This window comes from Argentina silus (genome assembly GCF_951799395.1).
Source record: "Argentina silus genome assembly, chromosome: 3".
NCBI classification, from domain to species: Eukaryota; Metazoa; Chordata; class Actinopteri; order Argentiniformes; family Argentinidae; genus Argentina; species Argentina silus.
This window is the reverse complement of record NC_139657.1, coordinates 21,085,228-21,103,218: the sequence shown is the minus strand read 5'-3', so window position 1 is coordinate 21,103,218 and position 17,991 is coordinate 21,085,228. Positions and strand designations below refer to the sequence as shown.

The window sequence follows — 17,991 nt, the reverse complement described above, 5'->3', positions numbered from 1 at the left end:
AACCCCACTAAGAGGATCCTAATGTTGGCCATGTGTGACCAGCTCTCTCTTGTGTCTCTCCTCTCTGTAGATATCGATGAGTGTGCGGAGGGGAAACATTACTGCAGGGAGAACACCATGTGTGTTAACACCCCAGGCTCCTTCATGTGTATCTGCCACACGGGCTACATCAGGATCGATGACTACTCCTGCACAGGTGAGTTCTTCCATTGGCCCTCTCTGAGGAGTTTTTTTTTCATGAGGATACTTTGTGTGTGTGTGTGTGTGTGTGTGTTTGTGTGTGTGTGTGTGTGTGTGTGTGTGTGTGTGTGTGTGTGTGTGTGTGTGTGTGTGTGTGTGTGTGTCGCCTGTACTGTTACACCTCCTGAGATAGACACGCCTGTACTGTAACTAGCCAGTGAATCTGTTGCTGCAGTATAGTTATTATGCATGCATCATTCATTTAATGCTCATGTATAGAAATGAATGTCAGGGTTTGATTTGCTCCTATTGGAATTGCTCTGATTACCCCAGGCACATTCAAGTAATATTTACTCACAAATCAGAATTAATGTTTGTAATTGTGTTCGTCACGCTGATGCTTCATGGTGTGGTATATTATATGAGATAGCATTAGCACAGGACCTGTGTATCTTGGATGAAGAGTAATATTGATTTTGGATAGTGTTTGCGTTGCAGATTACAAAGTGAATGTGTTATTGTAAGAAGGTGTAATAAGTTTATGATTGAGAAATTCGATAATTACGATGTCTCATTCCGATGTTAGATTTCTCTAACTCAGCATTATTATGTATCTGCACTTTATTATATTGAAAGAATGTGCAATAATCTTTGTTCTCATGCTGTAATTGTTTGCTGATCTCCTCACATCTGAGGTTGATAACAACTGTGCAGTCTCTCTTCGAGTGTGTGCTTTTGTCCTCCAAAACCTCAACATGCAAAAATGTATAGTGCATGAACTGTATACGTACCTCTAGGTGTGTGTGTGTGTGTGTGTGTGTGACAGTGGGCAGACTTTTTGTTCATGATCAAAGTAGGAACCAAGTCAATCTAAAAAGACTGCAAGGGGGATTCAGAGTCTTTCTACTTGTCTTTTGTGTGGCTCAGTCAGCAAGTACTGTAGCCCTGCATGTTCAGGTTAGCCTTTGTCCCCCTCTTATTAACTTCTGTTCACACAAGATTAAAATGCCACATGGTGACATGGTGGCTACTGACACACACACTCTTCTATTGTCACGCTTCCTGTAGCACTGTGTGTTCCCTTAGATTGTTTCCAGCAGCGCCCTGAAGTAAAAGACCTTGGGACAGATTTTGCATCGGTAAAAACTGTGCATCTCTTATTGTTGGATGGGAATAAACTCAATCTCAAACTTCTTCCATACTTGTACTTATGCTTATAATATAGTTTTTTTGCTATCTTACTTTTTTCCTTTTTGTTAAAACTTTTATGTCCTCTGGAGAGTAATTATTATCAAACTTTGCATGAGTGCCACTGTCTGCCAACTTGACTGTATTATAAGCCTGACTACAGTGTATTGAAAATCTCTCAATGCTGTGTGTTAAAGGCACTGAAACACTTTCTTTTTTCTTTCTTTTTTTCTTCCTTTTCCCTCCCCTTTTTTTTTTTCTATTTTTTTACTATGCTCAAACAAAAACACTGACAAACCACCGTGGGTTGATGAGTAATACCAATCAGTATTCTGTAAAGTAGAGAACACTATACAGGTTGGTCAGAGAAATGACTATTTTAACTATCGTCATTGAACAGCATGTCCAGGTCCCCTTCTCTCTGTCTCTCTCTGTAACTTTTTACCGCTCTGTAGATGTGCACAGTACAGCTCAGAAAAACCATGTTCCCTGTGAGTTGATTACAGAGTGAAATATGAGGCTAAGTAGATCCCTGTGTGTGCTGTCTCCGTGGAGGGGACTGCACATCACATTTCCTCTCTGTCGGTAATTAAAAAAGCAATTTGCACTAATGCAAACTAACTCAGCAGAAGCCTGAATGCAGGAGAGGGAGCAGGCTGGCTGGTTTGTGTTGTGCCAGAGGATTTGGGTACCGCACAGCCTCCCCACTGAGCTTTTGGGGGTTGAATTAAAGCAATAAGACCCACCAAGACAATGAAAACCCCAGAGGAGTTTTCGATTTCCTGCCACATCTGCAGAATATCCCTGGTGGCTTCTCTTCTCTCTTGTCGATGAGAAATGGGAAACTGAGAGGAGGAGAAAGTGACTAATAGAGATTTGCGACTGTTTAGTATTTCAGGAATAGTTTTGAAAAGGAAGAAAACGGTGAATTCTCATTCATCGCTCATCTTCTGTTCTTTTGATTTATTTAGTGGAGAAAGAAACACACCTTGCTTACTCAAGTATTTTGCATAATGTCCTATAGACACACCCTCTGTGAGATTTTTTACTTACAGTTATTTTTCTTGGTATCTCCGGAGCTGGAGGCAGATTTTATTGTCCTAGTCATTTGTCTTCTTGCACGCTGCAGCCGTTAATTTCTCAGATTTACAATGAAGATTAATGCTGGAGGCCCAGTGGATTAAATTGAGTCACTATATGTTACATAGATTCCTATTAAAATGCCTTCAAGTCAGAATCATGCGCAACACGGTTATGCAGTATGAAAGTCAATTTCTCTGATTAAACCAACGCTTTTTTGGGGGGCTGATGTAATGACTTTTAGCTTGCTACAGTCAAATTACTGCTGTAATCTCCCCCTGAGTTATTGAACTATCAGTGTGGATTCACATCAGTGCATGATATATAGAACACACAATATACAATATAGCTTCTACCTCTTATCCATTGTCAAATAGATTATATTCAATAATTATTGAATCATACCTAATTCAAATTGTTTTCAAGGGCCATATGTGGTGAAATCAAATCAGACCAACCTTTGATTTTATTAGAGCACACACACACACACACACACACACACACACACACACACACACACACACACACACACACAATGTACTCCTAGACTGTCAGTTCCAGAGCACTGTAACTTTCCCATTCTTATTGATATCAGAGGTAGTATAGATAATGGCACTGTTCTAAGCTAGGCACAGGGTTCTGATCATTATTAATAGCAATTGAACATCTGTTTCTGTTTGAACAGAGTCTCAAGGGAATGGCTGTTCCCCAAGTGGCTTAGGTAAGAAATATTACAGCTCAGGAAAACATGAAACTAGCCATATCATATGTATTGAAGTACTGTAGCACATCCAGATGAAATATGAGGATCTTTATCAATCCACTCCATGGATTTGAGCAATTAATAGATTGCAAGCCTCAGCAGGAACATCTAATGATATCCCTTTTTCCCCCATAGGTAAAGTGTACCTACAGTACATGGTGTACAGTATATGCTGTCCATATGTAGCAGCCCATATAGTGGGAAACAGAAATGATACTGTTAATTTAGTGACTTTACGTTTTGAAGAGAAAACATACTGGATGTAATGGCTACACCCACAGAGATGTCAGTACAGTGAAACAGAGTTTGGGTTACGTTTCTCCCTGGGTCTTAGGAGCCAGTGAGCTGAACTGTACACAATATTTACATAAGAACCCCTGTAGTGAAGGAGGTCACTAGTTCAGATTCCAGCTGGCAGCGGACTACTAGAGCACTGTGACTTCTTTATGTTATTCCCCAAATGAAATATGTATTAACAAAAGCCTTGACACAACCTTTATACCATGTTCAATTGAGCCATGAAAGAAGCATCTAACTCTTGCCTCTTCTTTGACTACTATTTTACCCTTGATCATGAAGGTCAACGCTGTCCTCCCTTTTTTATTCTCCTCCTTTCCTAAAGTGCCCGGGGTTGCTCCTCGCTCAGTGAGATTAGCAGCTAATCCATGAAAGGTAGCAGATTGGCTGTGCCTGCTCTCCCTTTGAATGTTATTAGAGTGTGGCTGTCCTGAGGTGTGTGTGTGTGTGTGTGTGTGTGTGTGTGTGTGTGTGTGTGTGTGTGTGTGTGTGTGTGTGTGTGTGTGTGTGTGTGTGTGTGTGTGTGTGTGTGTGTGTGTGAGTGTGTGTGTGTGCGTGCGCATTTGCGAGCGTGTGTGTGTGTGTGTGTGTGTGTGTGTGTGTGTGTGCATGCGCGTGTGCCCCGCATTTTAATCCTATGATAACCAGACCGGACCATGGCCTCAGAGGCAGGGGTCGGGAAGGATGGAGGGAGGTAGGGAGGGATGGAGGGAGGTAGGGAGGGATGGAGGGATGTAGGGCAGAGGTTAGCTCGTGGCAGGGGTCGGGGCCAGTGAAGATTAGAAAAAGATTACTTCCACCCTGCGTATTCAAAGAGCCTGCAGGAATAGAGGATTTGGGAAAACATGGTGCCTTGTTCCCAACCTTTCCCTTAGTTATTTCACAACCATTTCCCTTCCCTCCTCCCAAATGTCTAGGCCTTCATATCTCTCATATCATATGTTGACTTTGATACTAAGCGTGAGATGAAAAACAGACACTAATAGATGACATTTCAACACCATTTACACATTTAGACCTTTTGTGATGTATCTGTCAGTGAGCATTATGCAAAAACGATATCTCTCTCCCAGTCTTCTCCATGGGTTTCGAATGCCTTACTGTGTCATTAGGGCGTTATGCAGTTTTTAGTTGTTTCACAAATGTTGTTAGACAAAGGCTGGATGTAGGGTGGGCTACAGTCTGTCGGTGTGCTGCAGGAGTCGGAGGAGAGCACGGTACAGAGGGATCCCTGGTGACAGCCTGTACATAATTGATTGTTTATCTGTCTACAGCATGAGCAGCAGCAGTCAGGAGAAAAAACTCCTGACACACAGACATGCACACACAGATAGTAGGATAACCTTCTAACTGACACACACACAAGAGGAGATTGTCCTTGCTCTCACACACATGTACGCACACACACACACACACACGCACACACCCATGCGTGCGCCAATCTGCCAATTCCTCCACCCTGTCGATTTAGAGTGATGGTACACTGCTCCCTGGCCCGCCAGCAATAGACAGATGTGACCTTGGGCAAATCTCCTCTCTCTCATTTTCCTCTCCACTCCTATTACAGTTTTATATGCTGCCTCTGCAGGGGTTCAGACCAGGTTTTAATTCTGCCCATCAGCAGGTGTGGTACAGCACCAGCCAGTGCTCCTCAATGTCTTTCAATCCATCATATAGTTCATCATATGTCTCACAGGGAGAGCTCATCACAATGTCACTTTCAATTTGGATGAGCCTGATTCTGGTCAGGAGATGTAATGGAATTGGATGATGACAATGAAATGGATGGAGCTCGATTCTCTCCCATGACACGCATTATCATTCAGATTCCGTTTGAGTACTAGCACCTTCAACATGAGGGCTGTTCCATTGTTCGGTGTTTTGATTTACACTTACACTAGTCACTAACAACTACCTCTGAGAAATTACTTTAAGGCACACATAAAAACATATTCATTTAGTTTATTGTCATTGTTTTGGAAGACTCCTGAGAGCTAATTTGTTCAAATGTGCCAAGAAACAGCTGAGAGAAATGGAATGGGTATTTTAAGTCCCCTGCCAGGCTAAGAGTGGCCCAGAAATCTACTAACAGAAGTGGAAGGAGGACAGAGTGTTACCCAGAGATAAGCAATAGAATGTTATGCTCTGTATTTTGTTTTTTCATTTTTCAAGTGAAGCTTCTTTGCATCATTGATGTATTTGTTCACTTATTATTAGTTGTGCTGTCATTTCAGCGCTCACTGCACACCCAATCAGCCATGAAAATGTTGTTTTCTCTGCCAAAATGAGTTGTGTAGCTGGATAGCTAATGTGTTTTCCCAAATGTTTGGTCATGACCCACTGGTGGCTTGCTGCTGATATCTAGGGTTGTGGGTATACAGACTGCTTGGCCCCAATTACAAACTTTAGTAACACTTTGCACTTTGTTTTAAGTGTCACAGGAAAAAATACTAGTATTTTTGGTAGGTCACCTCCAAAAAGTTTCTCAACCACTGCCTATAGTAATGCAAGCTAAGCAAATGCTTATCAGACAGCAACATGAAAACTCTGCAAAGCTCCAAACAGAATAGATAATATTTGTCTACATCCCAGGGATAAAGATGGGCCTTCGCATTCATGGTCAGTTGGAGGACACGTTGTAATTGCTCGTTCAGCTCTGCAGATGAAAGCAGGATACAGTGATGGGGTTGACTGGGTGGTAGAAACAGGCATGTCTTATCCTCGAGTGCTCAGGTTTTTATGATCGTTTGTCTCTCTGGCCTCCTGCCATTCAGGTGTGAGGTGATGACCTCCATGTAGAGAGGGGGTGAGATGAAGTTTTGTTTTGTTTTGGTCCTAAGGTGCTGTTTCTTTTTGCTGTTTTCTAGAGCATGATGAGTGCCTGAGCGGACTGCACAGCTGCGACCAGAATGCCCTCTGTTTCAACACGGTGGGGGGGCACAGCTGCTCCTGTAAACCGGGCTACACAGGCAACGGCACCGTCTGCAAAGGTGAGATCCTCTGACCAGACCAGCACACGGGAAAAGTATCTATGGTGCCTTGTTACTGCAGGCCAATTCCTGGCTCCTCTCATCAACTTCCTCTTCAACTCTGTCCTAGCAGGGGAGGCTGCTGGAGGCAGGAATTGGAGGATGGGCTCATTCATTCCATGCCATGCATTACAATGAGCCTGTCCTCCGATTTCTACCTCCACCAGCCTCCCGTGGATCCCAGTCACTGTTATTTATTTCTTAAGTGTTTGAGCACATTTGAGACCTTACTGTTTAGGGTTAGGGTTAGGTTCTGGTTAATCAACAATCCCCCAAAAAATGTAAAGGATGAATGAATATCTGGAATGAATCCCACTGAATCACTGACGGAAAAAAAAGCTATACTGAAATGTTGAATGAATCACATCACAAAATTAGCCTATGGACTGTGCATGAATACATATGGTACTGTTTGTCTAATTAATAATCAAATTTAATCTTGGTGAGTAAGAACATTTACCCCTGTGGTACTCCTCTAGCTATGTGTGATGGTCTGTGCCAGAATGGAGGAACCTGTGTCTCACCGAACAACTGCATCTGCCAGCAAGGCTTCACTGGGAAGAGATGTGAGACAGGTAAGACTTCCTCTCTGTCCAGTCATCTGAAGGTGATACTACTACAAGATTGCACAGAATATAAAGTGGCGCACAGAATATAAAGTGGCACACAGGAGGTGGGGTGTGAAGTTTTTAGACATATTAGGAAAACTGAATTTTACACCAAATAAGAAATACTGTAGCACAAGAGGAGAGAGGCTGAAATTAAAATCTTTTGAGGTTACTTTAAGGTCCTCACCAGGGTATCACTTAACATTTGATTACCTTTCATTAGTGTACTGTGAACAATCTCCATGAGACTACTTTCCATTAAGGTATTGACAAGTCATAATCTTTCAAATCAAAAGGATGTATTTACTCACTCTTTTGGGCCTTGATTTGGGACTTCACATTCTTAACATTCAGAGGACACACAGTGACAATGTTATGATAAATAAACAAGATTAAACAGTGACATATGATTCTCTCATATGTTTCTCTTCAGCTAATGTCCAATTTGGAGACCGAAATGAAACATCTACAGTATGTTACATCAACTATGTTAGAAAAGCTTGATTGTTTTTTTTGTTTTTTTTACTGTTAATCACCATGGAAATTACTTACATTCATCGTGCAGTTGTTTGAGAAATGTGGGACTCTTCTTCGGGGTTGAGGTCTTGGTCCAGAGTTGGAGTGTCTATCTCTCTGAGGTGGTGGACCTTATAGAGATAGTCGGCAAAGTTTCACAACCACACACCACTGATTAGGGAAATGAAACCCTTGGGTCTCATTGCTCATTGCTGACATTTGACATTGACAAAAAAAAAAAAAAAAAGCTTTGTCTCCTACGGAATTCATGCTGTAATTTGTTTCCTGTTCTCGTTAAGCCGAGAAATCACAGAAAGGTGGTAGCTGTGTTGGAATAATACATTGAAATAAAAGGCATAACATCAATGGGATTACTTATCATCAAGGACACATGTAAGTCAAGAAAACTCAATCAAACAATGGCGAAAGGTACTCTAGGAAAGTACTAAAGGAAAATGTACACCTTTGTTCATCTGATACAGGTAGGCTTTTAGTGCAAGGATAATAGTTCATGTGATTTCGGAATGAACATTGTTCATTTGTTTTTATAGTCTCTGGTTTGCATCGGAATCAATTACACACTGTGTGGATGAGGCTGTCACTACCAACTCAGCAAATTTTATAATTTTCTCTTGGTCATGACAAACTACACAGTCCCTGCCAGTGACAAATATACCCATAACTTGATGCAGCTACCACTTTTCTTCACACGAAGGATGGTGCAGAAACTGCATTGCATGTGCTGGATTTGCACTAAACTTAATGTAAAAACATTTCATGAATTTCCGGTTCACTTGAATTCATTGTTGCAAACAAAATTGTGGATGTGAGATTTTCCATTAAGGGATTATTTTTGGCCACTTGGTTATAGTCCAATTTTGTAGAGCGACAGAGATGCTTTTTCCTCTCCGCCATTCAACTTTGTAGATTTTTGTAAGTCTCCCCAGGCCTCAGGGTAGCATTCCTGAGCAGTTTTGTTCCTCTCCATTTGCTCAGTTTGTAGTGACAACCTGATCCGCACAGTGTGTAACTGAGTCCTATCAGAGACCCTATAAAAACAAACATATTAATTACAAAATCACTATTTTACATTAACTATTATGCTTGCATTAAGATGGGCTAAATTAACTTATTGAGTGACAATATTGATAACATTTTTGCATTTGAGCTAATGTTAAGAGTGTCATAGCAAAGTTAGGTATTTCTGTATTTCAATTTTAATACATTTGCAGAAATGTCTAAAAACATGTTTCCACTTTGTAATTATCGGGTATTGTGTGGATTGATAATAAAAAAAGGGTTTTTTATTAATTAAAATTACAACATAACAAAATGTGAAAAAGGTGAAGTGGTCTAAATACTTTCCAAAGCCACTGTATTCTCAGAAAGCATTTGTGTTTTTGTCAGGCAAGAGTCAGGTGAGTATATGATATGAAATTGTCACTGTGTTTTTTTTTCTATTCACCAACTGTTTTATTCACAAGGCACAGTTCAGTTCAGTTTTCATGCCCCATCTCCTCTGCGTCTGTGGTCTGTAGTGTAAGAGTAATGAGATTGTTCCTGTTCCAATGGCCCATCGGAGGAATTGAATTGCAGTTGCAGCAGTATGGGAATTACTCTACATCCCACCTGATATTAATCAGCATGGCATTTCTCCTTATACGGTTTATCTCTCTTTCAAATTACAAAAGCACAAGCCACTGATGCTTAATATAGTGTAGCACATCATCTATTGTACACATCTACACAAGCCCTGTGTTAGACCTATATGTTTACGGATAGGGAATACGTCATTTCAAACGTCATTTCAACACGTCTCGTAATCTCATATCAATTTCTATGGTTTGTATTGTGTGCTCTTCCTTGGTTTCATGCATCTCTATCTGCAGGGCAGTATAGGTAACCATCATGGAGAAGGTTGAAACGACTAAATCTTTTAGCACAATGCTACTTATCCTTGATCTATACCACCAGTGTTATGCTCCCAGCCCCTCTATATGAGAATGTCTGTCAGGGCAAGACAACAGGGAGGGCTAATAGAAACCCCAGCCAGCTATGGTAGTTTGCTCTGTGTCTCAGCCTGGCTCTCCGGCAGACACAGACCAACCAGCCTACTCATTGGTGCAGGTATTGATTGCACATAAAGGACCTTTTTACGAGGCGTCCCCTTTTACTGCCTGTCTTAAAGCAAATTACTTTTCTCAAGGTGCTGTTCTCTGGCTCATGTTTTTTTTCTGTTGAGACAGTAATAACCATGATCTCTTATCCCCTTCTCCATCTGGTCACTGCACTAGAGGAGCTCTGATGACCATGTACAGTACCATGTTAATAACATGGTCAAAATACTAATTACCCTCACGTGTGTGTCAGGGTTTATACTGTATAGAATCTGGAACATTCTATACTGTGAACTAAGAAGTAGGTAGTAAAATGTTAAATCTAATCATAAAATGTTATTTTCTGATGATAGAACTGTTTGAAACCAAATGCACTTAAAACCCAATTAATTCGAAACAAACAGTTGTGTTGCAGAGTTTAGACCCCCCTGGTTTAATCACACAATGACCGAAATGTGTCGTGATGTTGCTCAGGGCTGAGTCTATTTTCGGGCTCCTTCCAAACAGTTAATCATCAAGGTTGATTATAATTTAAACAGTTGAGGTTTGAGGACATACTTACAAACACACACACACACACACACACACACACACACACACACACACACACACACACACACACACATATATATATATATATACAGTTGAGGTTTGAGAATGCACACACACACACACACACACACACACACACACACACATACACACCAACACACACACACACACACACACACACACAAACACACACACGTAAACAGTTGAGGTTTGAAGACACGCACACACACACACACAAACACACACCACACACACTCACACACACGCACACGCACACACACTTTCCCAGAGACCATTGCCTCAGGTGACAAGGAGTTTGTCACCACAGCTGCAGCTGCTGTGTTTCTTCCCCTATCTCCAGAGTGGTGTCTCTCCCTCGTCTGAGAGCTACTGTAAACCCAGTCTGTCTCCAACCCTGTCAGGCCTTCTGACAGCTCATGTCCTCACATGTCCTCATGTGCCCTAGCGTCACCTCTAGAGGCCTGGCCTGTGGCCACTGCTTCTGGTACTGCTGCTGCAGAGACCTCACCAGTCGGTCAGTCAGTAGACATGAGGTCCTTCGTGTGTCTCTTCACTCCATGACATGTGCTCCCAGAGAGGGAACACTTTAGTGGAGGAGCTCACCAAGAGACATATGGAGGCTAGTGTAGAGCTTTCTTCTTTTCCAACAGCGGAATAGAGGGATGAAGAGAGAGAGGCAGACATATACACAGAGGGAGAGAGACAGAGAGCGAGAGATAGAAAGAAAGACGGACATGGAATGGTTTGGATAGGATGGGGGGGGCTAGGTTAGTTTCTTTCTTCCCTCCATCCAGCTGGGGAGCCAGGCAGGTTGAGGTCAAGCAGGGCTTGGTGGCTGAACATGGAAAAGCTTTCACACAGGCTCGTGCCCACACCCCATGACCCACCCAGCTTTTAGAGGTTCCCCCTGGGACACTGACTCCAGAACAGTGGCAGGCTGCCTGCCTGTGACAGTTGAGAGCAGAGGCCTGGCCTAAAACACAGATCGAGGATACAGACACGCACACACACTGCACGCACACACACACACACACACAAACATATCCATGCATTGGCAGCACTACAGCTAGAATGGAGGCCCTCAGAGCCCATGATGTCATCTGTTTGTGTCCCTGTGGCCTATCATCCCTGCCCAGACTAGCCCTGATATGCCCTAGATAAAATTGCATATACGATCTATCATGAAACGATATATCAATCAAGCCACCAATAAATCACAAAGTTCTCTCTCAAGCTTATATTCTGCCATACCTACACACAGCATGCTTTTATTTATAACTTTGGAAAGATGTTTGTCACTGCTTTCGTTTTTATTCACACATTGTGACATTTGTTTGCAAAATGTAAGAGCATTTATTCACAAATCTTTAGCCATATTTACAAATCATTTTGCATATATTAAAATAATGGTTTACAAATCAAGTATTTGTGTGAGGATAGAAAATGATATTTGTGCTTTGTGTTTTTTGTTTACGGATCATGGTACACATTTGTAAGTAATCTATCTCCATAATGCGAGCAGTCCAAGAAGGTCTCTAGATTGTTGAGTCATGGCAGAACATTAGCTTGAGAGAGCACTTTGTGATTTCTTGGCAGCTCGATTGAAAGATCGCTGCATGGCCTAAAGTATATGCAATTTTCTCGAGGGCATATCAGGGCTACACAGACTGATGTGTTTAAAGGAATGGTGGCACGTCGCAGTGACAGACACCAGAGTGCTGACAACTCTGACAGAGCATGAATTATGTAGTATATATGGCTGCTGTGGGTACATACAGTACTGTTAGAAGATACCGTAGATACTGTAGATGAGGAACCATAATATGTGTGGCATGTTGCACAGTTGACCTGGCAGTGCTGCAATACACGGCTAAAGACATTGTAAGTATTGGATTGAACAGCACAATGTTGAAATCCATCTGAATTTGCCAATTTGCTTTCATGCCCATTTTTGTGGACAATGTAGCGTTTAGAGTTTTGACAGAAGATTTGAGAGATGTGCTCTGCATTTGTTTCACATGTCTCATACGAAACCACTGTGCTGGATAGCAGCATGGTGCTGTATTGTACAGTACAGTAGATTGATAATACAAACATTGTGTCGATATTGAAATGTTTTGCATAGTGCATATAGTTTAATGATCCCTTTGCTCTCTACAGTACACTGAGATAAATGAAAGTACTTTCTTCTAGAAGACTCTTTGGTCTTTGCCCAGTCGTGATATTCTAACTTGCTGAGCTGTTCCATTTCTTTTGTTTTTAGCTTATTATCTTCTCTGTTCATTCCTTTGCAGCCATTCTGAGCTTATTAAGCCTTCTCAATGTTGTTTTTTCCTCTTTACCGATAACCCACTGTCTGTGTCTTCAGTAACTAATGGCGACCAGTGGTTGCCCTTGGCAGCTCTCTCTGTGGTTACAGAAAGACAATGAAGGCAGCCAAGAGAGGAGAGGCTGTCTTACTGAGTGACATCTTTCAATACTTTTACTCCCCCTCAGTGACTCATCTTGACACTAAAAAGTCAGGCGACTCCTCAAAAATGCACTTATAAAGCACAGAGATGAAGAAATAGGCCAAGTGTTTTTTTTCAATGATGTGCTTTAGATTGGTCTCTCCCCATCACTTGAAAAACGAACTGGTAGTTTATTTATTTGTTTAACTTTAGGACTATTTCAAGACCAGGCTTCCTCAACTATGAGAGCCACTGTTTGATCCACATTAAGTGTACTGTAGTCTTGACTCTAGAAGGACACAAATGGCACAAATTGGCACAAATCGTATTGGGTTTGGTTATTATACCTTTCTTCATATTGGAAAGGTTTTTGACATACTTGATTAACCTTCCAATATCCTCAGATATACTTTATATTTGCTGTATCTGGTTGCTGGTTATTTGACTCAATGCTATTTCTTAGAGCAGGACCCCGTAAATTCACTCCAATAGCCAGTGCCCTGCGGTCAACCTTAAAAGTGAACCCCTCACAGCTAGACTGATTTTATGACAGAGAGTGTTTGCTGCTGTATAGTGGGAAGAACTGAGGGGGTGGTTGGGGAGGAGGAGGTATTAGGAGACAGGAAAAGATTGGATAGTTTTACATAACATATTAAATAGCAGAAAGATTCTCACTTACACATGGAGGAGAAGACAGGTTAAAGGATACGGTCAAATACAACAGACAGTACAGTTCTGCTGACGCATGCACAGGCTGTGTCTGGTCTATGTAAGGTTATGCCACATCTAGTTCACTGCAGTGCCCCTTCACAGCATTACTCACATCTCTTAATGTATGTTCATGTCTCAGCTCCTACACAGAGGGTAAAACAGGGAGTGAGTGTTTGAAAAGCACTCTTGTGATTGTTTTTCCCCCCTTGACAGCTCCCACACCGCCTCTCTCTCTCTCTGCGAGTATCCAGCAGCCCAGGGGCCTTGCGCTAGTCGAGCTCAAACGGGTTGTTTAAGCACAAAGATTATGTATTCATTATTTATTTAGGCGCTTTATGAAGCACGCACTCCATCACGCGTAATTAGTGTGTCTTAATTAGGCCTCCTAATGGCCAGAGCTGTCGTTTAGCAGAGCACAACCTGCTGCTTATGGCTAAATGACACATCTCCCAGGGATAAGGGAGAACGCTCATTGGCTTGACTCACACTGTAGAGAGCACGGTTGAAAGGCTACAGGAGGTGTCCGGTGCTGTTCTCTGAGCTGAGGCTCTATCACATACAGAACTGTACTATACTGTACCAAACCCACAGGCACGTGCTTACCTTAGTTCCAATGCGTAGCTCTACTCTACTCTAGGTACGCAGCTTTAAGGCAACACACTGCATCTCGCCACTTCAGTGTTTCTTTGGCACCTCTGTCTGCCAATCAAATTTCCCCCTGGGAGGATGAAGAATGATTGGTTCAGTTCAAGTTGTCCATCCGATGGACAGGATAATGAAGTATATCTATGCACCTAAATTGTTCCTCTCCATTCATCATCACTGTGCAACACACAATAGTGATTCACGGTTCATTCTCCACCCATGTCACTATGTTACTGTACAGTACATGGCAATTCAGGCTTTGTACGTCCTGATGATTTAAACATACCCCTCTATTCCCAGCCGGTCGCCATTATGGATGTAATCTGTTGATGTTTAATCTGATGTTTAATCCACCTGATACATATAGGAGAGGGCACAAATAGATCATATTTGAGATTAATTACATTTACATTTAATTAATTAAGAAGTGTTATGAGTAATATTTTAGGAGCATTTGAGGATTACCTTTTGTTTTCATGTAGAAAAAGAAATAATCATATTGTTGATTATGTTAGGTCTGCTGTAGCTGGTGTGCTGGGTGATGCAATCCCACAGAGCTGTATTCTGGCCTGAAGGTTGTATTGTCAGTCAAGGCTAAAGAGGGGGAGATATAGACTCTACCTGTATATGTCCCAGCTCAGAGAGGAAGAGAGGGGAAGAGAGACAGATGTGCAGTACTGGAGGAAGGGAAGGGAAGGAGGGTGGGAGAGAGAGAGAGAGAGAGAGAGAGAGAGAGAGGGACTGGAGGGAGAGAGAGAGAGGAAGGGAAGGGAAGGGAAGGAGGGTGGGAGAGAGAGAGAGAGAGAGAGAGAGAGAGAGAGAGAGAGAGAGAAGGACTGGAGGGAGAGAGAGAGAGAGAGAGAGAGAAGGACTGGAGGGAGAGAGAGATAGGGAGTGGGGGACTACAGGGAGAGTGAAAGGAAGGGAGGGAAGAAAGAGAGTTGGGGAAAGAGAAAAGAGAGAAGATAGGGGAGGGGAGATCAGGCCAGTGTAACAAGCACACAGCAGCAAGGCAGGAAGAGAAGACCCACTCGTTGGTTGTCCTTGGAGAGCTGCTTTAATAGAGCCTTTGTTTCCGGCCTGTCGCTCAGGATAACGAGTGAAATAACCATGTCTGTCCCATCAAAAAAGAGCATGACATTCATGGCACAGGTAGTGTATTCTCTAATGTGCTTTTCAGACTGAAGTCACTGTCAGACACTGCCTATTGTAAATGCCACAGTTAGTCCTCACACTTTCCTATACATTCAGTTTTCTCCTCTCAGAGAATATACAGTAGTTATAGTAATTTCCACAATGAGCAGCCATTTTGTTTTTCCCTTAATGATAATTGTAAAAATGTTACAAGAGGTACTGGTGTATTTTCAAAGCCTACAGAACAGCATGAATGTATAACTAGTAAAGTCTAAGTAGCCTACTGTAAGTGACAGGAGGCAGTTAAAAAAAGCTCCAGTTTGAGATGGTGTATTTGAAACTACTAAGGCCTTGGAGGCACTTTACGATAATTACAATCAACAGCCTTGGCTCTCGACAAAGGAGCTAGTCAGTGAAACATTCCTTGAAGATGTAAGCAGGACAGTTACAGTATACTGTAGTCTTTGCAAAATAATGAATATGGCTGAAAATAGACATTTTGTGTATATTTAGAACTCCATTGCCACTGGGATTGGTTATAAATAGTAACTAAATGGCTCAGTCTTTCTTTGAACAATTTCATGCAGTCAGACTGGAGAAATTACAGTTGAAATAGATTCATCTTTTTCCCCCATTATAGCAGTAGACTGCATGCAGCTTTCTTCATTTCAAAGCCCATACGCTCTGTCAACTGAAATTCACAGGCAACAAAGAGCATGAGAGATTTCACTTTGTGCAAAGCAGAGAGAATATGCTTCATTTCAAGGCTGGTTATTCTTTTTGGTTTAACCACATGCTTTTGCACACAGTACACATTAAAACTCAACACTTCATTACTGAGAGGGATAATACACTATCCTCGGTCTGGATTAGATTAAGTGTTAGATCCAGTTCTGTCTGGACTACTGTGTCTCCCCAAAAATGTTTTGGTTTGACTCTGACAAATGCCTATACGTTTTTTTTACATAGATAAAGGCCTAATCGGCGTGACATTTGATCAATGCTTAATCTGCTGGAGAAATTCTATTAAAAGGCGGAGGGCTCATTAGCCAATAGATCTTAATCCTATTACTGCTGTGGTGGTGGGTGAGGACGAGGACTGCTGCTCTATGTGGGATCCTGTTCTAGAGGGGGGATGTGCGAAGGTCAGCGCCCAGAACAGAACAGGGCCATTTTCATAATGAGAAGCCTGTGATCGTGCATCATGCACAATCATAAAGAAGCCATCAGTGCCTACACAGACACGTTTAATCACTCTAAAACCTGGGCTCCTCCTTTTCAGCCTCTCTCTGTAATCACAAGCTTAGCTTCCATTATCTGGCCTCACCGAGTCTAATTAAATAGTATTTGAAATATTACGGCGATTTGTCTCCGCTCGCATAAATTGAGTTGTTGCAGAAGAAATTGAACTGACCCCTCAGTCGTCTCCGTCCCTTTTGTGAGGAATGGGCGGGCACAGCGTTGGTTGTCGAACAAAGAAAGAGAAAGAGAGAGAGAGACTAGCGAACATGTGACTAATGCTATATTGGGGATGAGAGCTGAGAGTCAAGAATAAGGCAGGCACGGCTTCTACTGTTCTTTCTTCTGTCATTGAAGTTTTCTCTCAACAAGAGTCTGTGCAAACATTGGTATACCCACTGTCAAAGTCGATGGCTTCTGCATATATGGCCTTTTTAAGCCCTCGGGGGAGATTCTTTCACCCTTGAAGTTTGTTTTGTATCTCAACGCAAGAGAACAGTGGTTTTAAAGCTTTGAACAATGAGACAGAATCAAAGGCTTATGGGTAAGACTAACTAGACTTACAACTCATGAACTGGTTTCTTATATTGATGACATGCCCTTCTCATGCTGTGTATCATATGATTGATAGAGCATGCACATCCTATCAATTCCTGGACACGCTTTTATATCAATTAGAAATCAGTCAATGTTGAAAAAGTCTACCCGGCAAGAATGGAAGCGAAGCTCAATATGTGATTCTTCAGACATAGTTTAAAACCAACACCTGGTTGTCTGGAGCTACAGTGAACAGGCTAGCTTTAGAGGAATAGGAGCTCACTGATAGTAGACCATCTGATGGTCAGGCAGGGAGGGAGAAGCCCTGTGCTCACCACTGTCTCTCTCTCTCTCTCTCTCTCTCTCTCTCTCTCTCTCTCTCTCTCTCTCTCTCTCTCTCTCTCTCCCCCTCCCTCTCTCATGACAGACATTGACGAGTGCTCTGATGGCTTTGTGGAGTGTGATAGCAAAGCCACCTGTGTCAACCTGCCCGGCTGGTACCACTGTGAGTGTCGTGACGGCTACCACGACAACGGCCTGTTCTCAGCCAATGGGGAGTCGTGCGTAGGTGAGTCTCCCCCCACCGCCCACTCTGCCATGTCGCGGGCGAAAGCAAACAAGTTACACTAAGTCATATACAGCATGAGCTTTTCCCATTTAGTAACAGCATACTATAGTGTACCTGCATAGGCTACATAGTGTACAGTACAGTAAACACGGGCATAGATACCTATTTACAGGTGGAGCAAAAACTCTCACTCATGCAATAAGACACCACACACAGATGCCTGCTTACATTGTCAGTACAGCTCAAGATTCAGTGTTTTGAACATTGTTTATAGCAGCAACACACCCTGCCTGTTCAGAGCTGCTGTAGAGATTCTTAGACCTTTTGTCTCTCTCAGACATCTCAGCTGACTGGTG

General features: G+C 42.3%; 1 protein-coding gene across 1 annotated transcript in view; it reads left to right on the top strand.

Moving 5' to 3' along the window:
* The window catches only part of nell2a (neural EGFL like 2a), a 52,271-nt gene that overhangs the window by 27,465 nt on the left and 6,815 nt on the right, over window positions 1-17,991 (top strand). Inside the window, exons 13-16 of the mRNA XM_083665760.1 lie at window positions 71-196; window positions 6,376-6,498; window positions 7,017-7,112; window positions 17,495-17,635. Of these exons, the coding sequence (XP_083521886.1) occupies window positions 71-196; window positions 6,376-6,498; window positions 7,017-7,112; window positions 17,495-17,635 (486 nt within the window). The remainder of the gene's footprint in view (window positions 1-70; window positions 197-6,375; window positions 6,499-7,016; window positions 7,113-17,494; window positions 17,636-17,991) is intronic.